This window comes from Apaloderma vittatum, unplaced genomic scaffold (genome assembly GCF_000703405.1).
Source record: "Apaloderma vittatum isolate BGI_N311 unplaced genomic scaffold, ASM70340v1 scaffold1553, whole genome shotgun sequence".
Lineage (NCBI taxonomy): Eukaryota > Metazoa > Chordata > Aves > Trogoniformes > Trogonidae > Apaloderma > Apaloderma vittatum.
In genome coordinates, this window is record NW_009706199.1 from 24,769 (window position 1) to 52,091 (window position 27,323).

The window sequence follows — 27,323 nt, forward strand, 5'->3', positions numbered from 1 at the left end:
CTTTTTATACTGTGGAGCTGCCGTGGTCACCATATCATTTTACTGACAGGCTCAGCCTTGGCCAGCGGTGGGTCCATCTTTGGAGCTGGCTGGCATTGGCTCTGAGGAAGCTTATAGCAGCTTCTTGCAGAAGCCACCCTTACAGCCCCCGCTCCCACACCGCCACTGAAATCCGGCTAGACAAACCCAATACAGTCTTCAGAAGACTGTAGTTTGCATTATCCCTGAAGAAAAAGAGCTTTTTCTGAATAGGAGAGTGTGTGTGGAAGGTGGGTAGGTCAGGAAAGGGAAATAGTCTTCTGGAAGGCTTTTGAACTACTCAGCCAGCCAAAAGCTGAAGATGACTAATGACGTGGGAGTGGATGGAGAGGGGAGAAGTAGGACACTGTTTCCCGGATTTTCTCCTGAGGAGTAAAAAGGCTATGAGAGAGGAGAAAGTATCCCAGAACTGTTGCATTAAAAATAGGAAAACCAAAATGAGGTAAAACTAGTTTTGGGAGAGACTGACTTACAAGGTGGTAGATCAGTCTGATCACAGATTCTGATCTTAAGAGGTGCATGTGCTTTTCTATGGGCTCTTCTTGTTTTCTGTCAGATTTTGGTATTAGAAGGGGTGAAATATTTGGGCTTGGTTTTGTTGTCTTGGGTTAAACTCTGTTTATGTACTTAATTTATGTTTTGACTTTGACTGTATGGAGTAGAGGGACTTCATACTTTAAACTTGCAGCCTGTCAAAATGAGTTTGATGTTAATAGACAAGGAGAAGTAATTTGGTAAAACTGACATATGTGCTGTGAGAGCCTGAGCATGCCTCTCATCTTTCCAAGATCAGGATATGAATGCATACAGAAATACTCTTCATTATCACTGTCTGAGACTGGAAAATTCAGAGCTACTTCAGTACTGCAAATAAATGCAGCGGTTGGCCTCTTCTCTGAAGGTTTCCTGTGATTGGCAACACAGTAACTTCCCTTCTGAATTATGCAACTAGTGCATAAGGATCTACTTGAAGGATGAGGTTTAAATCTTGGTTGCCTGTGCAATGATTAACTAAATCAGTTGCTAAATTTAACTGATGTAGTTAAATTGCTTTTTGAGCTGTGTGTAGTCTCGAGTGGCTTGATTTTTTCTTTTTTTTTCTTCTATATGTGCAGCTTGTCTCTGTAAATTATGTTTGACTATTCTAAAGTGTACTTAAGAGCAATATGAGTATTGATAAGTGTGTGAAGCGTGGACAGAAGATCCATACCTAACTTTAAATGGCAGTCTTTGAGAATCAGTCAACCCATTTGTGCCCAGCCTTACCCTATCTGTCCACAAAAGCTCTGGGCTCTAGTGCTGTCGCACAAGTGTTGCCCACTTTGCTGTGATTCTCAAATAGCCTCAGGCAGGATGCCCAGAGCCACAGCATTGCCTCCTGGAGCCTGTCACAGAGGTGGCAAGAGGAGTTCTCTCTTTGCTCAGCAGCCAGCTGGTTACAGCCGTAGTCAAGAAACCTATCCCTCTTGGATTGTGGGATCCCATCAGCTCCACTGGTTTTAATAATTACATTTCACAGGAGAACGTTTTATCACCAGGACAACAGTGACAGCCGTGCTGGGATGGAGGCAAGTTTATAGTAAGCTCTTTTCAGTATTCCCCATCTTTGTTTCTGTTGTTTAAAGAAAAAACAAAAACATCCTGGATATCAGCATACTAGGATTTAATTTTGTTCCCCCTTTGTTTTTACTTTGGCATGTTTAGGTTCACAATTTACTTACTGATGTTAAGAATGAACACCACCTTCTAGGAAACTTATTTTTGTTCAAAACAGTTTAATGGTAAACCAATATTGAAAGTATTGGTCCAATATGCAAAATATTTTGAAGCAAACTCCTGGCAGACTTCAGGACTAACTATTGTGGAACTGGAGTGAGGAAGATAATCAGATTTTTTGGAAATAAGATGTTGAAATTAACTTCAAAATGCTTTCTTTTAAGTTATCAAGAGACTGCAGAGATCATCAGGATCTAGGTGATTGCTCTTTCAACTTGAGGAATAAAATTAAAGCATATTTTATCAATACTCATTGTAGTCATACCTTTTCTTATAAATAAGATGTAACTTGTAAAGCTTCCTCATTTTTTATATCCATTTTTTATATTTATAAGATTAAACAGACTGCCCTGTCCATCTGATTGCAGGTGTGTAGCTTCTTTGTGGAGATGCCTCAGCTATGCATTAAGACAGTTTAAAAATAGGCATTAATGGCTCCTTATACTTAAAGAAGGCCTTCTCCCCCCCAAAAAAGGCAAAAAAAGCACTGATAATCTTCACAGACAGCTGCCTGATCTGTACCCTCCTGGTGTTTTGTTAGCTATGTACATTTTCACCATGATTCAGAGATAACCTGCATTTAGTCGTGAGGCTTTGTGAAAGGAGTTGACATGTTATGTTACCTGTCTGAGGAGTTTTCATATTCAAGTAAGAAGACAGTATTTGAATAAGATACTTTAGACTGACAGTTAGAGATGAGTTTAGGATGTCTGTGGTAAGCAGATAGGGAAGAGGGAGGAGCAAGTACCCTTTCCAATCCCTTTATTACTAGACTCTTTTTTCAGGATAGGAAAGAGTCTTTAGAATCTGGTTGTGGCTAGTAAACAGTCCTAATTTAAAAAAAAATAAAAAAATTAGGAACAAGGTTTTGTACCTTAGCCAAATAGGCCTTGTAGGCAAACATTGGGATGTAAAGTTGGGGAGAGATGGTTGGAAGCATTAGCTGTTACCTGTCCCCTTAGTTCCCAGTGCCTCCAACTCTTGATGGATCAGCTGGCAGGTTCTAAAGCAGTAGTGAGATGTGACATTGCCAGCAGGGAGGTGTGCCAAGAGTCCAAGCTGGTGAACCCTCTCTGGTAGAGGAGAGCAGCAGTAGTAGGGTGGGTGAAGGGGACTAACAGCCTTCCTTGCTGTACCGGCAGCCGGGGTAGAGAGTATGCAAAAAGCCGTGGTGCTCAAAGTGAGGGAGAAGAGAAAGCACCATCAGTAGGACTCCTATAAAGGAGAAGGTTGGACTGTGGCTCTAAAATGTGGGCAGGACAGTTTTTCCTTGGTGTAAAACTGAGCAGCTTCTCTTCAGGTGTTTGGCTACTGAGTTTTGATAGATGAATTGATGAGTGCTTCTGAAGGTATGAAATATGCATGTGATCACTTCAACATGCAGTCTATTTGTATATTATTTTATAACATTTATGATTTAAGTAATGGGAAGCAAGTAAAGAAATCTTCTGTTCTCTATGAATTGTTAGAATTAAGACTTTTTAGTTTTTTAGTTCCAAAACATATTGAGACTAAGTTCCTTTTATTTTTTTTTTTTGATTCCATCTTACTTTCTTGGAAAAGATAAAAAATTACCTTTACAATTTACCAGGAGCTAAGAGCAACTGCTTCTCTTGAGATGTGATGGTACCTTTCAACAGATTGTTGACTTGTTCTTCATGAGAAGAGGATACCAATTTTTTTCCTTAGGTGCTATCCATCCTCCTCTTTCAGAGTACTCTGTATTTCAAAAAAAAAATAAATCCTTTAATACTTCATGTTTTTGAAATAAATTTGGTCTTCAATATTTATGGCTATGTACTGTCTTTTTTAGTAAACAAACCACAGAAATCAATGTATACAAAGTTACATTCACCAAAAGTGTCTTTCAGTGAAAAAGATGGAAATTATGCAGACTTAAACTACTACAGGCTAACAAAGTAAACAGAATTTGTGATGCATACATGAGATGTCATGTAATACAGTCCCTGCGACATGACAGATGCCTTTGTGAGCCTAAGGAATAAATACATGAGAAATGTCATTTGATTCAGTGAGGTTTTGTTCACCATCTTGGAGTTTTCTGAGATTCTTACATGATTTTGGAAAATGTGGCAGCAGAAGGTGAGAAAAAATTGCAACAGCTCTGATCTCTGTAGTGTCAGGGGTCTGATGGACCTAGGAACATAGGGCGTGACTTAAGAGGGTCGACTGAGGACAGTAGGCTTGTTCGACTTGGAGAAGAGGATAAAGAGGGGTGACCACATTGCTGTCTTACAACTTCCTCATGACAGGGAGCAAGAAGGAGGTGCTGATCCCTTCTCTCTAGTGTCCGGTGATGACGCACAAGGGATTGACTTAAAATGGTATCAGGTTAAGTTCAAACTGGGTATTAGGAAAAAGTTCTTCACTGAGAGAGTGGTCAAGCTGGAACAAATGGGAACAAGCTCCACAGGGAAGTGGTTGTGACCCCAAGGCAGTTGGGGTTCTAGAAGTGCTTGAACAGCTCCCTGGTGTCTGGTTTAAGTTTTAGGTTGCCCTGTGCAGAGTCAAGAGTTGGACTTGATGGTCTTAATGTGTCCCTTCCAACTCAGGATATCTGTGAATAAACTTAAATCCACTTTCTATGACACTATTTATGCTATTTCTTGTAGAAAGCAGTTACTCATCTTTCAAGTCTAGTTACCACGTGTTAGGTAGTTGGTTTCAGTATGAAATGTGAGGTTAGCTTGAATTCCTGGCTGCTTTTGTGGTGATGTTTGTTTGTTTGTTTGCATGTTTGGGGTTTTTTCCTCCTTTGTGCTGAAGCAGATGGAGTGCTCTCACTGTAACATCCGTGTTCTTGGCTATAAGGGCAGTAATTCCATAAACTGCTTTGACTTCTTTCCTCTGGATTAAGATTCTGCTCACTTCCAATCTGATTCCAGCCCTGGAAGCAGCTCAACCAGGAGCAGCATGTATAATAGCTGAAATGTTGAAACAGGGTATGGGGAAATGAATCCATTTAATTAAATCAAGGAGTGGTTGGCTTAAAGCTGTCTTAAAAAGCATGACTTTAAGTGAAGTGGATCCCAAGGCAGTAACTGGGTTTTGCTTCTGAGAAGGAAACATAAACTTAGCTTGTGGTTGCAGCATTTTTCACTGTATTGGTGTGATCTAGGTCCAATTTCCCATCCTTCTATGGGCTCTGGATGCCAGCCAGCAGCATCAAGTATCTTTTTGCCTCTCAACTGTATCACTGGGATGCTGCTCCTTGCTCCTCTCAAATTTAGAGCGTAAACTTAATGTCTAGGTGAGCAGGTATTGCACTAACACAGGCATTGTGTAACCTTGTTGGAGTAGACTTTCTGGTGCTACTCTGCAGTTGCAACTTTGCTATGTTTTGTTACTTATGTTCCTCCTTCAGTGGGTTTTAGCTGGCTGTGTCATCAGGAATATGGTAGGTGATTCACTGCCAGCTACTGAGGGAGATGAGATCCTTCAAGTGTTTGGTGGCTGAGTGCATTGTAGGGAAGGAGAGGATACTTGGAGCTCCGACTCTCATGCATAGACTGCCTTTATTTCTTTCTTTCCCATGGAACCTTCATTCGTAAATGTTGGAGGCAGCCACGACTAAAAAATACTGTGACACATGTTCAGCCTTAAGAGGCAAATACTTCAACCAGTATTTGCCTCTTCCACCTTGTCCTCAAAATGAAAATACAATAAACTCATTCTTTTTGCATCTTTTATGTAGCAAATTAAAACATGTTGAGATGAAGCACTTTAAGGTGCATTATTCTGTCAGTTTCGTTTGGATTCAGGGGTGTATTTATCATGTGAATTCTCCAGTTGTAGAGTACATGAGCACTTTTTCTTTCTCATGAGTCTAAAACCAAAATGTGCTTTCCTGGAGCATACCTCATGTTTAGGGTCTAACGGGCAATGAGATCAAGCAAGAACTAGTTTCAACTCGGTATCCCTGCTTCCCTACCAAAAAGGAAAATCTTAGATGGACACAGGACTGTCAGCACCAACTATTTTGCTCTACAGGTCTCTCTGCTCCTATTGTATCACACAGCTTGCTAATACAGTCTTTAACCTTAGTTACTGTTTTTCTAATCATTTTTGAAGTATTTGAACATCTTCAGGGATGCACTAGTGGAAAACCTCTGATGGCTGGTGTGTTTTTTCTTGAGGACTGCATGTATTTTGTTTGGTTTTGTTTCTATTATACCATATAATGCTATTATACTGTTTTTTCTCCCACTTGGCATTGACGAAGAAAGGAGAATTCTGGAGGTAGTTGTAAACGGGTATATTTCCAAATGTTCAATGTCAGATTCTGAAATTTCATAGACTTAGAAAAAGCTACTTTTACATTTTCAAGAAATATATACATCTATGACTTGTAGAAAGACAAAGACTTGTGTTTACAAAAGGTTCCATAAAGGGTATTTAAATACACTGATCTGAAATGCTAGAAGAAAGCAGACTTTAAAAATTATTAAGTATTATCATTGCATCTCCAGTAATCTTAGTTAAGATTTGATCATTTTAGCTGGGGAAAAAAAAATTTCTTAAGCCTCTTTTTACTGATTGATTATACATGGTAAGAATGATTTTTTTTTTTTTTTCCCCTTGAAGCTGGTTTCTGGAGCACTTCTACATTGCCAGCTCCATGGAGATCTGTTGATTCAATGCCAGATTTCACGGAACACAACTTTTCAGCCTTTAAGTCTTGAAAGAGGATTTTTAGAGAAGACTAACTGCTGTCTTCAGTCTGAAACTAACTATGTATAATAGATTATTTGTCTCCTAATGAGAGTTACTGTGAAGAAATCTTGTAATGCTGCACATAAGGTTTTGTAAGCCAACATTACTGTATCAAAACATGTTACTTTCACTAATGCCTGATGTTAATTTTAGGCTTTATTTAACATCACCCCCCCCAAAAAAAACCCACAAAGAAAACACCCCCAAAAAACCCAACCCCCAAACCCCCAAACAAACAAAAGCATAACAGATATTATACATTGAATTATTAAGAAATTAATGGTGGCAGAACTTTGACATCTGAATTTGGGATGCTAGTAAAAGGGAGGATCTGTTACAAAAAAGCCAGAAACACTAAGAGAAAGTAATGCTTTTATGTTTGGGGAGTTGTAGCTGCTTTCATTCTTGATATGCATATTAACATATTAGATATATCAATTGTAAACAGGTTTCTTTTTTAACTGGTTTTATTTCTCTTTGTATCCTGTTCCTGCCAAAATGTATAACTGGGTATCTATCCATGTAGGTTAACTTTTAAAAATGTCTTCGGTATTGATAAGGTCACAAAAAGGTATGATCCACCTTGATTTCTGCTGGATTTTGTGTTACTTGCTAGTCATTCAATTGTCAGGATATATGGGGCTCCTGTACTTCTGATAACTGGATGTTCTTTTTTTCCACCTGTAATTATTACTCTTTTATTTTATGAACTGGAAAACTATGATTCACTACTTTCTTTTTCATCAAGCATGAATGGCTTCTGTGATTAAGTTGAAGATAACCGTGTGGAAGAGAGAGAGCAAGATGACCTGGTAGAGAGAAATCGCATCGTTAGTGCTCACGTTACTGTACGGAGGCAGATAATATGTAGGAAAGATATGAAAAGCTAGGAAAGCCTCTGATCAGGGTTCAGTCCTCCTTAGGCGCCAGAGCGAAATAACTGCAACACGCAAAGCTCAGAACACCCAACTTTGTTTGTGCTGGCCCCAGATAAGGCTGCTTGTGTTTTGTGGGGTATTTTGGGTGGTGGGTTGTTTTGGTGACTGAGTTTTGTGGGGGTTTTTTTGTTGTTGTTGTGGTTTTTTTGGGTTTCTGTTTGGTTTTTTTTTTGCTATCTTGGCCATTGCACTCTGTCACTCATTGTATCTTCCTTGATTTATGCCCCAGTCCACAATTGTGTGACGCTTTATGATAGTGCTGTAGTACCGTAGCCACCAGAAGATGGGCTTCATGGGAACAGATGGTGTGCCTGGCTCAGGATGAAAATACTTGGGAATTTCTATGTTGCTTCACTTAGACTCAGCTGCTGGATCCAAATACAAAATATTTTGTTCAGTTTTTCCTTAAAATGCACCCAAAATAAATCTGTTTTTTTTCCCCCTCCATGTAGGCTAGCTCTCTTTTTCATGTTTCTGATATATAGAGAAAGTGAAATGTTGGTAGTGGAGTCACAATAAGGAGAATTAGGGAAATCCTGAGTGTCCTGCTGCAATTCCATGGAGTGGATGGGTGGGAAGCTCCACCTTTAGCAGTTTTAGGAATGTTGATTTATTTTGTGTTCACCTGGATTTTCATGGACTGTCTGTGAGTTTCCTGACACATGCTGGGAAACTTCTGCTGCTGTGTCTAAAAACTTGATTGTTGAGGTGGACATTGAAGCTGCTTGACTGCAAGGTGTTTTGAGGGTCGTGATATGCTGTGGTAGCCTGATAAAGCATCAGTGCTGTTGTTTCGCGGTGGGGAAGTCTCTCCTGCCTGGTGAGAACTGGGAGTGGAGGAGGCACGTTACAAGTCAAGGCCGGCAAAGATTAATGCTGAATTGTCATAATACAAAGTGTTTTGTCTTTTGCTGTTTGACGGTGTTATTGCTCTCTTCTGTCATTGCGGAGTCATATGTGTAATAAATGTGTATGTGTATATATGTATGTGTGTATATATCAAATATATATGAACACAGACTGTGTACTTACTTGTATATATATGTAGATACTGGCTTTTTTTGACATTTTTTTTAATGGAAAAGAACTATAAGAAAACTTAACACTTCCCTATGACATTTTGGATTAACTGAGCTATGAGAAAACCTAACACTTCCCTATGACATTTTAGATCAACTGCTGTGGAGGAAAGTTTTAGAACAGATACTTTCCCCCCCACCCCCCGCCTTGGGAAATGCTGTTCTGAAAGGATTTCAGTGGTAAATATTAGATAGGGGAAATAAGGAACACTGTATTGCCATAAAATGGACATGAAGTGGATCCTTCATCCCTTTTGTACTTTCCCCTCCAATTTAGAGTTAATTGGAGTTCTGAGAAGCAAATTATTGAATTTGCTTCTGGTTTAGCTTGAGGTCATTTGAGGATCTGAAGAGCACGTTCTTGCTGCTGATGGGCTCCTGAGGCCTCCTCACCCGGCGGCCTCTGTCACGTGTTCCGTCACCCAGACAGTTATTTCGAGCACTTTAAACCCACTAAGGCTCTCTTAAATGGGATCAATGTAAGTCAGCAAGGCCTTGCTGCAGCTTATGTTTTCTTCAGATAATCAAGGCATTTGCTTCTGACAACACTTGGTGTTTGTGAAGGAGGAAGGCTGGGACAAATGTGCTCCAAATGGTACCCAGGAGTGATTTGTGCGTTATTATAGTCTAAATGTTAAAAAAAGACTTGTTTATTGTTGCAGACTTTCCTGTCAGAAGTTGTTCCAACATTAAGCTGTCTAAAGCAAAATATCATACGGTAATGATTCTTGTGTTAGAGAATTATGCCATTTCTGTAACGTAGCTAAAATGTGACTTTCCATAACTCCCAACTACGCTGTTAGAAGAATTAGATGTCCAAAACAAATTTAAAGTAAGCAATCTAAGATGTATAAAGCCACCATTCAAGATACCATATTGAAAGAAGCACATTTAAAATAGTTACTCAATAGCTTCTAGTAAATTGGCAAATGAAAAGCTACTCTGTGCTCTCTTATTTTTAATTGGTGGATGGATGAAGAAGTGATTTGTGTTTTGTAATGGTGCTTCTTTGACTGTAATCCGAAAAGATCCTGGAATACTTGGGTGGCAAACAAGAAACTTTATTTAGGTGGGAAACACCCTGGTAGGGTTGATTGTTAGTTAAATAATACTATTTATTAATAGTAGTTCTCTTGATCCTGTCATTTTAAAAATTCTGTTGTCCTCTGATATTACTGTACTAGAAAAACGAAGAGGTGCTAAATTGGTGGGCATCACTAGTGTTGGAAATGCACAGCAAGATGTTTGAACTGTGATTTACTCTAAGGCTAGATTCATCTTAGCTGTTTCATGGCAATACTTCTCATGGCTGAGCGAGTAGCCTGTAGATGTTTTCTTGGGTGTCTGGGGTGCTGAGTTTGGCTGTGGAGAGAGAAGCGTGTGGCTCTGTCTAGACAACCAGCTCTCTGCTCCAGTCTGATACGACCTGACCCTGATGAGATCTGGAAACATTTTGACCACTGGAAGGCTGTTTCTGACCTAATTAGCTGGGCATTAAAACTAGCAGTCTGCTGCTTGTGATTTTGCTCCTTTTGACCTCATCCTGTTTGTACTCCTCACTGAATGTTACCCATTAGGTCCTAAAGGTTAAAACAAAATTAGATTTTACAGGATCCCACTTTTCCAGTCAGTGTTTCAGTACTTCTAAATTTTCGTATGTGTAATAATTGGTTATTCAAAGTAGAAAGAACTGAATAATTCAGCAGCCATATGGTTCGCACATGTCAAGATGATGCAAAAGAGGGGGGTGTGACCAATCTAAGGTGGATTTTTTTCTTTTCTGTGCTGGAGGACAAAGCGCTGCTTCCTCCTTTCTTAACTCTGTGCCGAGTTCCTTCTCCTTGTTCTGGCTGAGTGCTTCTTTTCAAGAGGTGGAATTTTAACGGGTAAATGTCATTTGAGCGGTAGGCTGTAAGATACTTATATTTTTCTTTCTTTCAGCTCTGCCTAAAAACCAAAAAGCTACCACTTTCTGCATATGCATAAGGAAATTTTTTTTTTTGAACAGTTTTGCACAGTAACTCAAATATAATTTAAACTAACTCCAATAAGTGCATAGTGTGTATCTTTTCAGTAAAGACAAAACAAAAGGGAAAACAAGTGGTGCCTTCGTTCAGTTCTGTTTGCTTGAATAGGATAAGGGACAATAATGAATTCTTGGAGTGTAACACAGATTTCAAGAAAGGTCATATGAAAGAAAAATATCTTTTCAGTGCAGCATAAGTACTTCCTTATTGAAACAAGTCCATTCTTAAGACAGCAGAAACTAAACAACTGCTCTTATGTGCCTTAAAAACATTTTTCCTTTCTGATGTGTATGCATAACATTTACACCGTATTTGCTGTTTGCCTAGTAGCATTAGGTTGAAATAGTAAAATTGAGAGCAACAATAAGGTTTTCGTTGTGGGGTTTTTTGATGTACAAATGCAGAGGAACAGATGTTCAGAACAGTATGGAATATTCCTTCTTTCCCGTCCCACCATCCCTTTCACACTAAGCCATCTGGAAGGGACTATGAGCAGGATGAGCAGCCGTCACGCTAAGAGCAAGATTAACGTGTCAGCATCTTTTGTTCATACTTGAAACCAGCCGCTGTTTGTTCAGTGGACAAGCAACAGTATGAGATGTCGTCATCGCGTGTGTGGTTACATTACCCACGTGAGTACAGAAAGAAGAAGGAAGATAAAATGTGATTTATATAGAACAATTAGTACATTTAATGGTGGTGGGTCTGGACTTGGACCCACCCAGGCAAGAGTCAGCTTCTTTTCCTTTTACCCTTAAGCACAATATCAGGTAATATTGTTCTGTTAAACCAGTTTTAAACGTACTTCTTTGGATAAAAGCTTCTGTACATGTTTTTCAGTCTCTTGTAGTTTGATTTGCCTTTTTTTTTGTTTAACCTGATTTTTTTTTTCTTTCACGGCAACAACTATGACATGTGTGGATGTTTTCCAGTTTAATCAGTTGGATTTCTTTAGTACCCTTTAGCCTTATTTCTTTTGAGAGACAGCATGATTAGTGTCTTGGCTTATCGAATAAAATTTGGTTAGAGAATGAACAGCTTATGATCCAGAGACTAGAGGCTCTAGTCATGTGTGAATGTGTCCTGGGTTGTTTGTATTCTCATACAGGAGGTGCAGATGAGGGTAGGTGGATCTGATGCTGGCAGAGTGATTGGAGTGAGTACACCAAGCTATTGTATTGTGTGATCTGTGAACCTGTATTAGATTTCAGATAAATCTGTTCCCAGATATCCTAGTAACGCTGAGTGTACCAAGGAAGACTAAAATGTGTTAGTGAAGGAACAGTCTTCTTTAAAAGCTTAACAATTAGCTTCAGTGGGACCACAGTGTTTTTCTTCCATTGTTTTGTGTTTCTTCCAATGAAAAGAGTTTGTTAGGAAAGGGAATCTGCCGTTAGATTCAAGAAGGCTACTTGAGAATGAGATGCTTAAAGTACTTCAACATGAAAAATACCACATGTGTGTGTTTTTCTGTATTTTTATAAAAATCATAAGGCATCTTTAGAAAATATAAAGACTTAAGTACTTGACAGAGGCATAAAAAAAGCCAAACTAATTTACCGGCAAAGGGGTTTGCATATTGGGTACTGTGACAAAATGCTGTGAATATAAATTGCAAAATTCATTAATTTGGATGATAAGAAAACTTACTACAGGAAGACGTGATATTTCATAGATATAATCTGTATTCCATTGATGTGTTTTAGTTGTGTCTAAAAAGAACGAAAGCTGTATACCCAAAAATGGAGATCGCTGTAACCTCAGTTAGGCTACTGATGGTACACTTGCTTCATTAGCAGAGAGCAAGAAATATTTGTATTTCTTCCTTTAGCAGTGGTGAAGTCATTTAATTGGATGGCATATGTATAATCTTTTATTTTGGAGCAAAGATGAAACTTGATCATAATCTGTCGGTGCTTCATGCTGGTAAGATTTTTATTTCTGTAGAAACTGCTGGCAAAAAAATGTGATGGAGAAAAAATGAGAGTTGGGATTATAGTTTTGGAGTAATTTCTGTTGGGAAGACAAAAATTAAAGCAATAACTTTAAAGTGGTCCCTCTGTCTTCTTCACTGAGGTGCGCTTACTAGGTGGTGAGCGGTGGACAGAAGGGGAGGTTGGGGAGACCTTTGCTGCTATTCCAGCATGGCAGGAGCACAAATATCTTCTTGAGCCACAGTCACCAGCTAATGCAGGGATGGGGCTGTAGAACAAAGGCAAACCCTGAAAAAACATCGAGCAAGCTTCAGAGGGAATAAGGCAGATTCCTGACTTGACTCTGTAGTTGTTAGTTGTATTTTAAAACCTCTTTTATTACAGTCTACACTTTCAAGGAAAGAGAAACTTCATTTCAGGTTAAACTATTCTCAGGACTTTTTTTTTTTTTCTTTCCCAACCACATTAGAGAATGTTATCTTGCATATGTGTAGAGTGCATATGTTTAGAGTTCATGTTAGTGTGAAACTCTGGAGAGAACTAAATTCAAGGTAATGGTAAATGTAAATATTCAGTCCATTTACTTTTCTCTCCCAGCTTTTTAATTGGAGGAAGTTTTCTGAATTAATATGTTCACCTTTTAATCTTTTTTTAAAGTTTGTGTTGCATGCCTACAGTTTAGCAGAGTTAACTAGTGATTCAGAATTTTTGTTTTACTTCTTAGAGAGTTTTTGGAGATGTGGAGGGTTGGCTAGGGAAACATAGGTCCATAAAATATATTTAAGTTGTCACTAAACAAACACCATCTCCTCCCCTGTTGACCTTTCTCTTGGCATTGCTTAATGTCTTGATTTTGTTTATAATGTCATTGGACCATAAAATCTGCCCTGAAGAGCGCAACACAGACAAACTCAGCCAAATAAAAATAAATAAAAAAACGCCAACAAAAACAAAACCCAAACCAAACCGAAAAAAACCCCTACAAGTTGGTGAACCTTCGGAAATAACTCATTGCAACAGCCATTAAAATTGATGTCTCTATTAAAGAAACAAAATTGCTTTAGGGATTTCTGTGCCCATTTCATCATTGCTAATATTTAGATTGCGTGATGTTACAGGAAGATCAGGAGTGGTGGGCTGATGCTAAGAGGAAAAGACTGTCTCACCTTTTGTGTATGTTGGGCAGTCAGCACGAAGATTGGTGGAAGTGGTGTGGATAGTTGGCTGTATATTTAATTTTATCTGTTCTTTTGAAGTGGACATGTTCTGGGCATTTTACTTTAGATGCTCTATCTTAAAAGATAAGGTTTTCTGTGGATAACAAAAAATGTTGATTTTTTTTCATTATCTGTAAGGAACAGAAGTATATTAGACTTTGTGCATATTTCTAACAAATGTCTGTCTTTGCTTCAGCAAACTCAGTATCAAAATCAAGACAGTTGCATTAAAATTTAGGGGCAACACAACCCCCCTGTATATTAACAAATAAATACACTGCCTCTTAGATTGCTATAACTAATAGAAGTAAAGTAGTACATCAAGTGTAACTGTGTTAGTAAAACTTTATTTTGTTTTGGTACTTGTTCCTTAGTAATGCGGCTGAGAGGAATTGATACTTGATAGAACTAGAATAACTAGAAGATGCTATTAAAAGTAAAAGCTAGTCTTGTTTAGATGCTTTTTGATAGATATTAAATAATTCTAGGGCACTAGAGCAGTGTTATACAGTAATTGATGGCTAAATATTTTACCTTGTTTTGCAGTACACCAAATGTTGATTCAAACTCTGTTTAGAATGAGACCTATTTGAAAACCCCTGAACTTTAAAACGTACAGATGAATAACATTAGGTGAATCCTGAACTTAGCATATAATCGGGAAATCAATATTTTATTTCCAGTTTGTTATTTGACTTGTTGCGACTGAAAAAGAATTAAATGCCAGTCAGAGATTTTAAGTAGGAAAGGTTCACAAACATTGGCTTCCCAGTCATTTAGGACGAGGGAATACCAGCCGTGCGTTCAAGACCTGTGTATTCCTTTCCTTCCCTGGATGTGAGAGGCCAGTGGTGTCTGCTGTCCATGTAGCCCTTCTTTGTGTCTTGTGGTGAAGTGTGAGGGCCTTTGGAGAACAGGGAGATTTGTAGGAATAGTGACTCCAGGGGAATCACAGAATGTCAGGGGTTGGAAGGGGCCTCTTGAGATCATCTAGTCCAGCCCCCCTGCTAGAGCAGGATCACCTACAGTAGGTCACACAGGAACGTGTCCAGGCGGGTTTGAAAGTCTTCAGAGAAGGAGACTCCACAACCTCCCTGGGCAGCCTGTGCCAGGGCTCTGTCACCCTCACAGTAAAGAAGTATTTACTCGTGTTTATGTTGAACCTCCTGTTTTCAAGTTTGTGACCATTGCTCCGTCATAGAATCACAGACTGGCCTAGGCTGGAAGGGACCTTAGAGATCATTTAATCCAACCTCCCTGTCATGGGCAGGGACGCCTTTCAACCGGATCAGGTAGACACCACTGTGAAGAGTCTGGCCGCATCTTCCTGTCACTCACCCTTTAGATATTTATAAGCATTGATGAGATACCCCAAAATGGAAAAAAACGGGGACAGAGAGCATCTCTAAAACTAATGTTTGGGGATTTTCATCTTCCTGCTTTCCCCTCTTCCTATTTAGCATATACATAAATTTTGATTGTGAGGTGATTGCTGACTGTGTAGAGTTAGAAACTCAAATAGGAAAATGGGCAACATTAATAGATTGGGTGCCATTCAGACATGGAAATTTAGTGTGTTGAACTGAGTGTTAGGTATGGAAAAATTTAACTCTCTGCAAAGATTTCAAATGTGAAAACCCCCAAGGCACAGAAACTGTGAAAGGAGGTAGTGTAACTTGAGTGTAGGGCTAGAGGTGAAGAAATCAACAGGATTTCTCTGGTTTTGATGATGTGAAATTCAATTCTAGATTCAGACACCTAAATTTAGGTGAGTACATAGCAGAGCTTACCCATGAGGCATTTGAGCTCACTGTATCGTTCTTTGTCTGTCTGACTGTATCTCTAGATGGAATGATTTAGTTGCTCTCTAGCCTTCTGCTGAGCTTTTATAACACAGACACTGAGCTCATATATATGCAGTCATACAAATCAGGTGCTGAATTTTGAATGAAATCCCATCTGGCACATCACATTTCAATCTCTGTATTTGATTAATGTCTTGGGTTTTTTTTCTCGATAGAAGGAGAATTATGGAGTTTTCTCTCTTTTTGGAGAGGTCTGTGAGATTCATCAATGGAAAGCTCTAAAACTCTCTGAAAATAGTATATTCAGGGAGAATTTAGGATGGATGTATGGGAAGTTCTTTTTCACTGTAAAAATGTTCAGCTTTGTAGTTTACTGGAAGATACAAGAGGAAACCTCTTAAGAGTTTAAAAAAGGGATTGAACAATATCTCTGAGAAAATAAGGGAACATTTGTTTTGTGGTATTAGTCAATATGTAAAGAACCCAGATGCAACTGAATTTCATGGTTCTTGAATATAAATTTTTAACACTAGTGTAAGGTACAAGGCCTTTTTGGGGATCTGAAAGGGCAAAAGACATGTCTGGGGAACAGCTGGTGCTTTGCGTTTTTGCCAGTTGCTCAAATATTTGAAAACTCAGCATGTCTCTTATAATAGCCGTGGTCCACTGCTGTTTGGAAAGATTGTACATTGTGTTTGATGTCTTTCATGTTTGCTTCTGCACATCTTTCTACGTGTTTTGGGTTTTTCTGACTTGCAGAGGCAGTGTCAAACTTCTTACATGCACTTTAGCAGCTGTTGTCCAGAGGAAAATGGTCCAAGCTGACCTGGAGTGATACTCCTACAGCCACAAGGGAAGCATGGAAAGAAAAGCGAAAATGCTTCCTTTCTCTCTGTACCCTGCTTGCCTCAACAGCAGTAACTACTGAGATAAGTGCCTTCTGATTTGGAAGCAAAAGGTATTTATGAAAGTTTTTACAAGGGGAAAAAAACCCAAACCAAAATAAAAACTACAACCAAAGAAAAACTGAGAAGAAAGGGGCAGATGAGAATACTGAGGGAGCGTGCCTAATGTAGATTTGTAATGGCCTGATCTAAGCTAATTCAAGCTTCTGATGTCCTGCCCTTTCAGAATGCGCATGAAAATCGAGTTACTTGCTGATGCCTGTAAGGGCCCATTTGTACTCCAGAGGTCAGTCCAGCCAGATGTTGTGTCCGATCCACATCTGGTGAGGCATATGTGGGTATAGTGAGATGTGAAGTGACATCTCACCCTCAGAGTTTTCTTCATCCCCCTTTGACTCTTGCTGCCAGTTTTCTGGTCTGACTGTAATGTCTCATACATTTCTGGAGCAGCCAGTTACACAGATGCAAGTATAGCATCTTTCTAGATAATGAATTTTCTTCAAGAAAGATTAAGTACATCTACGTGTTGTGTGTGGTAAAGAAAAGGGTGGTAGTGCTTGTAGTGCTTTAGTGGCAAGGACAGTTAGTAGTAAGGGCATTTTTTTACTTACTGATGGGTTAGTAGCTGAATAGATCTGTAAGTATTTAATTCAGATAGTTGAAGGGTGTAAATTAGAAGAAACATATAATTGCAATTGCAGGCCTCTTTTTCTTTTTCTCTGATCGGGAGCAATTAATGCATTGCTTAATCTGTTGCATATATTTACTCATCAGTGTTCAGTTTACTTTTCAGAATTAAACTTCACGCTGAAATGAGGTGGATACGTAATAATTTAAATCATACATTCCAAAATGAATGTTGTTTTTTCTTCTCGCCCTAAGCACTGCTGTGTTTTTGTCTGCTCTTTAAAGAAATAGGATGTTTTGTGTCTGTCTCTCTTGCACTACTTCTGGAACATATTGGAGCATTTCATAAAGGATGAGAAAATGAAAAACTCACTGTAGTTGTGTGTTGTCTTCAGATTAGCTTTTATAGGTGAGGAAGAACGTGATATGGAGAAGAGACTTAAATTTGTGCTCCTGGTAAAAGGCATTTTGATTATATTCAATGCAGTAGGTGTTTCAAGAGGTAGTAGGCAGTTAGCCAGGCAGCAGCAATTAGCTGAGCTTCTAGCTGCTCCCCACACATTGTGTGGGGTGGTGAGGAAAAGTGGGGTGAACTGCAGAAGGTAAGAGAGGGGACCAGCTCTGAGAATGTTGGACAGGAAGCCGTGGGAAACCAGGCTTTATTCTGCTGGTCTCCTTATCTTTTCATATAAGAATTTAAGTGAGATGAGTCAAAAAAATGAAATTGAGAGTTTGAATATGAGTAGGAAAACATACTCCCAGTAATTGTGTTAAAAAAGCAAACCAACCATCCCTCACAAACTCCAAACCCAGCAAGAATGATTGTCTTCTTCATCAGAGTGTTTTTCTGATGAATTGCACATAAAATTTGGTTCCACAGAAAGACAGGTTTGAGATGTCTAATCACCTACTGATATTTCAGGAATCCTGTTGTCATAGTTGTAGGGAGTCTCTACTATGCCCTTAGTATGATGGTGTCATGAATGTTACAGAGAAAACCAAAAATTGTACCTTATGTGTTGTGGTAATACTAAGGTTTGGATTTATGTCACTTTAGCACTGATTTATTCTCTTGTTAATTTACTTCATACTCATTATGTTCGCGAGCATTTTCCTGCACAGTGAAACAATTCTTCATGATGACTTATTTCACAGCTGCAATGCTTTAGACTGTTTGCAGTGTGATGTTGCTAGATGTGGCTCTTCAGTAATTTGGATTTCTATGTCTTACCTATTTTCATCAAGTTCAGAAAACTGCATTGGAAATTAAGTCATATTTTTAAAGGCATCGGTTTGCAGAGGAATACAAAATCGAAGAACAGAAACAAGACGGTTTTTGGTCTTGTATAAAAGAAAAATCGTTCCTCTCTTACCTCTGATGTATTGTTTAAAATTTAGCAAACTCAGCTGGGCTTTAATTCTGACATATTCAAATAAGATGTCACATATTAAGAAAGATGTAAAATATAATTCAGAACTGCTGCTTAGAAGTTATAAGCCTGTTTCTTCATGGCCTGTTCTGAAATAATCTCGCAGTTAAATAATTTGCTTTTCGCTAATTGCATACAAGTTGAACTTTCTTTAGAATTTTTTTGGGAAGAAACTATTTTAAACCTTCAGGGAGTAAAGTCATTACAAAAAATTACTATGCAACATTTGAAAAGCAAAAGGGCCTTTTAAATTTACTGATGTGGTTTTAATTAGAGAAATCGAGAGGTTTAATTTCTTTAATGCAATAAAAAAGAAATTTTCTGTTAAGCCTTTTCCAAATGAACTTATGTCCTTGGTAACACTGTAACTTATTCCAGAAAATTTCAGTGTCACACGTTCTTTAAACAGAATATTTTTCGTAATAATGCATGGACACTGAAATATCAGGCTTTAAAAAAAAAAAGCTCATCAATTTGACTCCTGATCGTGCTAATCCATTTTTAAAAAAACTGCATAAGAACGTTTTATATTATATGCTCTTGTTTCCCTCCTGGGATAATTCTGTCCCACTTGGGCATCCTTACTTGCAAAGCTGCTGTCTGCAACGTACAGTGTTTTCTGTGCCATTGGGCTTGGAGATCTTCTTTTGTATTGGTTTTCCCAATCCTAGATTCTTTCATTTTTTATTTTTTTTTTTTAAAAAACAGTTCTGACAACCATTGTTTTTTCAGATAAATGTCTTCCTACATCTCACGTGTTCCCAAAATCTGCTTAATACATGCTCTTACCTCATTTGAATTGTCCTTCAACTCCACCTGGGGAAAACCATCTTCTTCCTTATGTTGCAGCTTCTTCCTTACTCTTTTACTTAACTCTATTTCTTCCTTACTATATTTCTGTGAAGGCTTTGCTCTTAGGTGTCAGATGGGTTTATCAACTTGACTGAAAACTGTCAGAGCGAGGGTAGATCGGTGGCTTGGGGCTGGCGTGCCCGGACAGTCCGTCAGTGGCCCGCTTGTCAAGGCAGCAAGACAGCTGCCTCTCCTGCCTCTCCTCTGGGGACTGCTGGGGTTTTTTGTTGCTGTTTTGTTTTTAAAAAATGCAAATGTGCACTAAAGTCTGGTGATTCTGGTAGCACAAGTCTGTGCATGCAGTGAATTTTACACCAACTTCGAGGTAAAAAGTGTACATGGACGTGTCTGCTGTACTGACCTGAGCTGCTCTTGTCGTGCTCTGGCTCAAGTGCAGAACTCCAGTGCCTTGGTGGGAATTGGACGATATCTCACTGCAGAAAGGCTGAAGCAAGCACTTTTAAAGAATGGTGAAGTGTATTTTGTAGAAAAAAACCCCACCTGAATGTGTACTGCACAGATTCGTAGCTCTCCATTTCATTTTGGTAAACGTAATGCATTTTTTCTGTGAATTCCAGGTTTTGAGCCATGCCTTTGGTTAAAAGGAACATCGAACCGCGGCATCTCTGCCGAGGAGCTCTGCCAGAGGGAATTACTAGTGAACTGGAATGTGTGACCAATAGTACCCTTGCTGCTATCATACGCCAGCTAAGCAGCTTAAGTAAGTAACTTCTGCAAGTATTTGACTTTTGATGAAAAACTGAGTAAATGAAAAAACTTGAAGATGGCTTGGTTTTAAATAGAAAAATTAAGATACAGGACTTATGTAATATTATACTTTTGTATCATAATAACATATTTATGTAGTGTAATAATATGATGCTACTTGATTGCTTTGATTCTCTTCTGTATTTTGAAGTTTATACAAGAACAGCCTCTCAAAGATGCACAAGTGTAAAAACAAACAAACAAAAACTCACCCCTGAATAAATTAAAAAAAAACAACACGAAAAACCCCTAAATCAGAATGCAACCAACCAAAAAACTATGGCATAAAACCCAGGAATTTTTCGAAGAAGAGAGAAATTGGTGCCAGAAACAAGACTAACACTTGAGTTACTCTTGTCTGTCAGTTGTACAAGATGTAGCCAGCAAACTCTTCTGCCTCTTGGCATATTTCAGTGAAGATTCACTTTGTCTAAATGTGCTAATATTTCTTAAGCCTTTTCTTTATACATATGTGTGTGATCAATTCATATGAATGAAATTAAACATGTATACACTGGAAGAATGGCATTTACTGAGCAAACTGTGGGCTACTGTTGAGCAAGCTGGTGTTAGCTCCATACAGAGTAACCCACACAGTTCACCTGACAGTTGGCAGCACACAGAGAAGTTCTCGAAGCGTGCCTGGAGTGCTTGCAAGAAGAAGAATGTTTCTTAATGAATGGGAAGAGAGATTTCTTCAGAAGAGTGTTTAACAATCAGCAGCTGTTGTTTGTGCTGATAACTCTGGCCCTAGAAAAGAAATTACTGCTTCATCAGTTTCTTCAGTTATCAAATGGAAATAAGAAAGTCCATGTGTGGAGTTTAGATTATGGATGCTGCTCAGTCCGCTGTTTAGCTTGTGGTGACAGGAAACAGCCTGTGCTTAGGGAAGGAGTATATGGAGAAACACAACATGTTCTTCTTCCCTGTAGTCACTGATTGTCTGAACTGGAGGTCTGTCTGAGTCATCCAATGTAAAAAGTGTTTGTAAACCTCTCATCTGTGGAATTTCTCAGATGTGTTCAAAAGAGGATTGCATTTTTTTCTTGCCCAGTGACCTGTGTCAGAATGTCCTACAGTAGAAATTGACTTGTTGCTTCCTTTTCATACCTTCTGGTTCTTGAGTTATGAAAAATAATGAAAAGTGATTTTATTTGGTGTATTTCTGTAATCATCTGTGATTTTAAATCTTTATTGTGGTCTCCACAATAAAGATTTTCCAGGTTGGAGTGTCCTGATCTGTTAATACTCTTTTTGGATAGAAATAATGTCATACTTCTGGTCATTGTTACTTCTGCTTTGGATATGTAAGTTAGAGTATTTTGGGTTAAGGTGGAGTGTTGAGGACTTTAGTTCATAATCAAAACAGACTTTTCCTGTTTTATCTTTAGTTTCCTAAGAACTTAAATTTTGATCGCTGTTAAATGTTGAGTTGCTTACCTTCAGGGAAGCTTCCAGGTGATTCTCTGATCCTCTCAAGCAGTAGCTGCCGATTTAATGTCTAATGTTATTTATAGTTAATTTGTGTTTGTATTGTCATTGAGTTTAATTTAGTGTTTTGTCAGGCAGCTGCTTGGTATTGACATCCTTAATTTTCAGAAAACTGAGAAGAATGGCTAATGTCCTAGTTACACTCAAGGATATCTGATAAGACTTCATTTTGGTATTGTACAATGATTGCCAAAGTGTGAATAATACACTTCTCACGTGTCTGACTTCCTAGGAATGTCTGGCTTTGAGTTCTCTAGGATTGGTCTTAGGGCTAATTTGCCCATTTTACACTGCATATTGAGATCCTCTTAGGACAGTTGCTGAGGAACTGGCTGCTTACACAATCTGTATCCTGCATTTTTCTTTTAGCAGGTTTCTTAGGTCATCAGAAATCTCTGTGGACAGCCCTAAAGTATTTTATTTGTGTCAAGTTAAAATCTATGCAAATAAATGATGTGTCCTTTGTTTTAGCAGATGATTACATAGTATTTAATGAATTAGGTCTACCACCATGCTCTTCTACAATCTGAAATGTGTCATGTTTGCAGAGGGTTATTTCTGCAGACAGCATTTGTTTTGCCTGTGTTTCAGGCCAACTGGAAGCAAGAAAATGATCATAGAGAAATGCTGTGCTGGAGCTAATGTCATGTGTCCTGCTGACAGTATCAGAGCTTGTTGACGTTCCCACAGCTTGAAGCGTAGAGAGAGCAAGTACAGGTCTATCTCGCAGTCACACTGTTTTTTAATATTGCGCTGTGAATTCTGTGTGGATCTTAAAAACTGGCAGATCTGTGCTGTTGCTTACAAATTTGGCTCACTCCTGCCTCTGCTCTTTTCAGGAGACGTGAACAAGTTCCTCTCCAAAGAGAATGAGCTCTCAGTGGAGCTTTTTTTCTATTATGTCTTCAGATTTGGGTCTGTTTCCAGCCAGCTGGCTTGGAACACAGGCAGAGTGAGCAGCATTCTGTATGAAAATCGGCACTTTTATAAAAAGCAAAAGCTTCACTGCCTGGGCGAGGAAAGAATCTACTAGGGGGAGGACTGAGAGCATTTGCAGCCCATATCCGGAAGTGCCATGATGCTTTACCTAGAAAACACCGTCATGGAGCAAAGGCTTTGAAGAAAGCTTCCAGAAAGTACTCCCTGACTTTTGGCAGTGGAGTTTGGTCTGATGGCTGCAGGACTCTTAACCAGTGTGAAAAGCTGCTCTTGGCAGCAGGATCTGTTGCGTCATGGTTGCGTTCTTGAGTTTGTGTGTGTGGTGGGAGAAAATAATTGTACACCAAATCTGGCAAACTGTGTATGTACTCTTTTATTGAGCTTTTCTTAATTAGATTGAAGTCTCTACATTAACATACTTGTGTTTCAAATCACATTACCACTTCTTTCTTTAAATATTTGGATTTTTTTGTATCTTGAGTTTTTCCATTCAGATACTACCTGTCAGGCTGAAATCTTATTTCCACATGAGTATAAACCATCTGTACATGGGTGCAAACGATACCAAAAGTTTCTTGCGGTACCATGTAAACCAGAGGAAGTGTTGTCTGTGGGGACTTGGAAGACTTTCTTTCATATATGCAGAGCAATTTCCACCAACTTACCTCCTAACACCTTCTTGGGTAGATCGGCCATTGCTGAGAGTTCAACTAGTTTCATTGCAGGCCTGAGCGCACCACATCCAGCTTTGGGTGACTTTTTTTTTTTTTTTTTTTTGGCATTAAGTATACTGCTGGAGGTACTGTGAGGAGGCAGATAAGAATCAGGATCTGATCATCAGTAACAGCCTATCACCTTTGCTTCCTCCTCCCAAGAAACAAAAAAAAGGTGTGAGGAGTCTAGGGCAGAGGGAGAAGCACGATTCTAATGCTAATTGCTCTAGTTACAAGTTGTCATAGAATAGTTTTGATTGGAAGAGACCTTCAAGATCATGGAGTCCAACCTTTGTCCTAGCCCTACCAACACCAACTAAACCATGTCCTTCAGCACAGCATCCACCTGTCTGTTAAACTCCTCCAGGGATGGTGACTCAGTCTTCTCCATTACGTGGTAAAATAGTCATGTCCTGGGTGAATTCCAATTTAATAATGCCAGCGAGTTCTGCAGGACGTTTCAGTCCTTACGTAGAACGCTGAGAAGAGCATCAGAGCAGCGCTGGCTCCCTTTGGGACAGCCCCGATGCCATCTTTCTTCCTGTGTCTTGCCAAACTGACACCCGAATGCCAGGTGATGGCGTTGCTCTTATTTTTCTCTGATAAAAGAATGTTCATGGTGTGAAAAACTGTAACCCTTGTAATGCGCTATAAGTCCGTCTATTAGCTTGGACATATTCTTTCGTGTATTTGTGCTGTGGAGCATTTGCAAAGGAAAAATGGATGTTTTAGACTCAAATACATGAAAGGAAACTAGCCAAAGTAATAAACACTGTCGGATTTCTGGTCTTCAGAAAAGCCAGCACTGTTGTTGGATTGCTCTTCTGTTAGAGCGTGGAGCATTTTGACTGCTGCTGAAAGATACCTTTGAGGCAACACATCCAGTGGGTTAATGCACACCTTCTTATGCACTGTGTGAAAATCGATTGTAATTCAGGTGGTGTTTGGTCTCTGCTGGAGGTGTTGTAAACTGATGTGGCAAGATGATGTTCCATGTAATTGCTTTAGGAGTAGGTTTATTATTTCAATTATTTGTGAAATACTGATATTCAGAAATGTTCTCTCAGTGCTTGGAAATTTATTTTATAAGCAATCAATCTATGGATGTGACCTGCAGAAGTGCTAGAATGAGGGAGGCACTTCTGTTAATTCCCATTAAAACCTATTGAGGGTGGTGATTTGGTGAGGCAGCATCATAATTTAATTTCCCCTCAACTATTTCTATGGTTGGAGGGAGCCTTAGAAGGAAAGATTGCATAATTCTTATTTTCTTTTAACTAATTTAGGTTGCCTGTATGTTGGGAAACACCTCATGTTTTTAATGACTAACTTACAGTACAAAAATCGGCTCTTAAGTTGAAAAGATACATGCTTGTAACTTCAGATAGTTGGGGTTGTTTTCTGCTTATTTCTGTATTCTTAAAAAATCTAATTTAAAAAATCCAGTTAAAAAGATGATAACATAGAAAACACAAGCAATATTACTTTATTTCTAAAACTGCATCATGTTAATCAGAATAGTGTGTCAATATTACTTTACTATATCACTGGGTTTTTTTGAGATTGACAACCTGTCTTTCACTTTTTTTAGAGTAGCACTAGAGAATTAAAAATTAAAAGAAGCGTGTTACCACAAATTGATTTTATGACTTATTTTGCTTCCTGAAAGGTATCTGACAAGCACCTGTCTGCTTGACTTCTCTAGGGGAGATGTATTTAATCATAGGCAGCCCTCTCTCAGCAGACTGATTTCAATATATTAACATAAACTAACATCCCATTAAAATTTATTGACATTTTGAGCTCTGAATACTGGCGGCTGAAGAATGTAACACCTGCTTTATTTAGCTGAAGAGCTGAAAAGCTTATTTGTCCATAGCTTGGAATAGCCTCTTCGTTTGCAGTGCATGAGTCAAATGGGGATCATCATTGAATCTCAGGTAGCTGCTGGGAGGCACTTAGAGAATGCTTTCGGTGTGAAGGTGATCGACTACCACCTTTGTAAAATACTAAGGTTAATTTTAGGTCCCAACTTAAAATGTTAATTGCTGTTCTTTTGGAAGGTTAAGGTCCCTTCCAACCTAAGACATTCTATGATTCTAATATATATTCCATATTATTCCAACTACTAGATGAAGTTTCCCCACTCCCCTCCATTTCTTGCTCTTCAGACTTCTGTTGATACAGGTCTTAAGAAGATGAGTTGAATTTAGAAGTAGGGTTTGGGGATTTATTTATGTTAAATGCAGGAGACAGGATTTTCCTTTATGCCTGGAGAACTGATAGGGTGTAGATGTTTTGAGAGGGGTGTTGACTGCAGAAACTGGGACTGAGACACAAGTATGTGTGGTACTGTCAGTTGAGTGAGGGGGCGCAGTGAAGTTGGGTGGAATATGAAATTTGTAGGGAAATGGCAAAATTGTAAAACTGATTCTGATCCAGAGTGATGGAGAAGTTCAGACTAGGGGGCAGAAAGACAGTCACACAGAATCATAGAAGGCTAAGGGTTGGAAAGGACCTCTGGAGATCATCCAGTCAAAGTGTGGATGAGGATGCCTGGTGCTTTGAGATGTGGGAGATCTAGAAAAGGAACGGGCATGCACAAGGATCTGTGGACTAAGAGGGGATGGGGTTTGTCACATGGCACTCGCTGTTCGCTGTAGCACTTTTAGGGCATGGTCTGAGGCTGCAGATCTGAATGGGACTATCCACTCTGATAGTGATTGAGAAAATATGGCAGCTGACAGGTTGAAAAAGCTGTAGGCTTCTCTTGTGCGCTCTATCAAATCCAGACTGGCCGTGGGTAAACGTGGTCAGTGCCCTCTTAGTCTCTCAGATGACTCCAGTGATGGTCTTGCGTGTACAGGGTGTGTTTGTAGAGGTGAGTGAGTGGCCTTGCATTAGGATCCTGTGTTTTGTCTGTTTCACTTTGCCTTTATTTTGATGTTGGCTTGTGCTCATGGTTATAATTAAATCTTGATGACTAGGGACTGCAAGATTGCAGCATGTATTTCAGGAGCTTTTATGGACAGCAGTAACTTTGGGCCTTAATTGTCAGCACAGGGGCAGGTTTTCGTGGTCAGTTGTGTGTCAGTTGGCAGTACTTTGACTCCATAGAGATTGAAATTTGAAGGTCTCCCTGTTTTTAAGTAGGAGACTAATGAGGATGTCCAGGAGACCGAACTTCAGGCAGCATTTATGGTGTACTTATAGATTTTTGTACAAATCTGTTGCTCAAAATTTTGCTGAATGACAGACTGTGCTGTTATAATCCTGCAGCTACTGTGTTTTAACAGCTTCATGATCTAGAAGCCATTTGTCCTGTGTTTTGTAAGCCTTTAGCAAAGGGATTTTCTTGTCTATTCTCTTACACAGGCAAACATGCTGAAGACATATTTGGTGAATTGTTTAATGAGGCCAACAGCTTCTACATCAGAGCAAATTCTCTTCAAGACAGAATTGATCGTCTCGCTGTCAAAGTTACCCAGCTGGATTCAACAGTAGAAGAGGGTAAGTAATTGCATGGAAGCATTGAGCCAGAAGTGATGTCAGCAAGACCACAGTATTTAATTACACAACAATCTCTGACAAGACCACAGTGTTTAATTACACAACAATCTCTGACTTTTCAAAGTAATCCTGAAGTGGTATTTCATCTTGTTTTCTCAGGAAGGCAAGCTGGGAAAAATCATGCTAGCAGAGCGAGAAAAAAATATTCTGGGATCATGTAACTGTCTTCATTTTTGGCTTAGGGTTACTCAAGAAACCCCTTCAGTAATGGAGCCATTAAGCTGCTTTTTTCACATGGAAAACTTTTAGTCTGTGCATGTAATAAATCAGAAATGAATAAATCTAGACCTTACTGGAAATAAGTCAGAATATTGGGAAAAGTTTGAGGCAAATTTATTTTGGGCTAGAGTGGTCACAAACTAGAGCAGTAGTGTCTGTTCTGCAGTCATCTAAGATTTTATAATACTCTGCCTAAATGAGGCACTATGTGTTTGCATCAACTAAGTGAGATTCTCTAGGGCGTTCTAGTCGCTTTAAAA

The 27,323-nt window shown here is 39.0% G+C and overlaps 1 protein-coding gene across 1 annotated transcript in view; it reads left to right on the top strand.

Moving 5' to 3' along the window:
- Positions 1–27,323, top strand: part of WASF3 (WAS protein family, member 3) — a 47,069-nt gene that overhangs the window by 4,152 nt on the left and 15,594 nt on the right. The window contains exons 2-3 of the mRNA XM_009865678.1: positions 19,942–20,084; positions 26,650–26,784. Of these exons, the coding sequence (XP_009863980.1) occupies positions 19,952–20,084; positions 26,650–26,784 (268 nt within the window). The 5' untranslated portion in view covers positions 19,942–19,951. The remainder of the gene's footprint in view (positions 1–19,941; positions 20,085–26,649; positions 26,785–27,323) is intronic.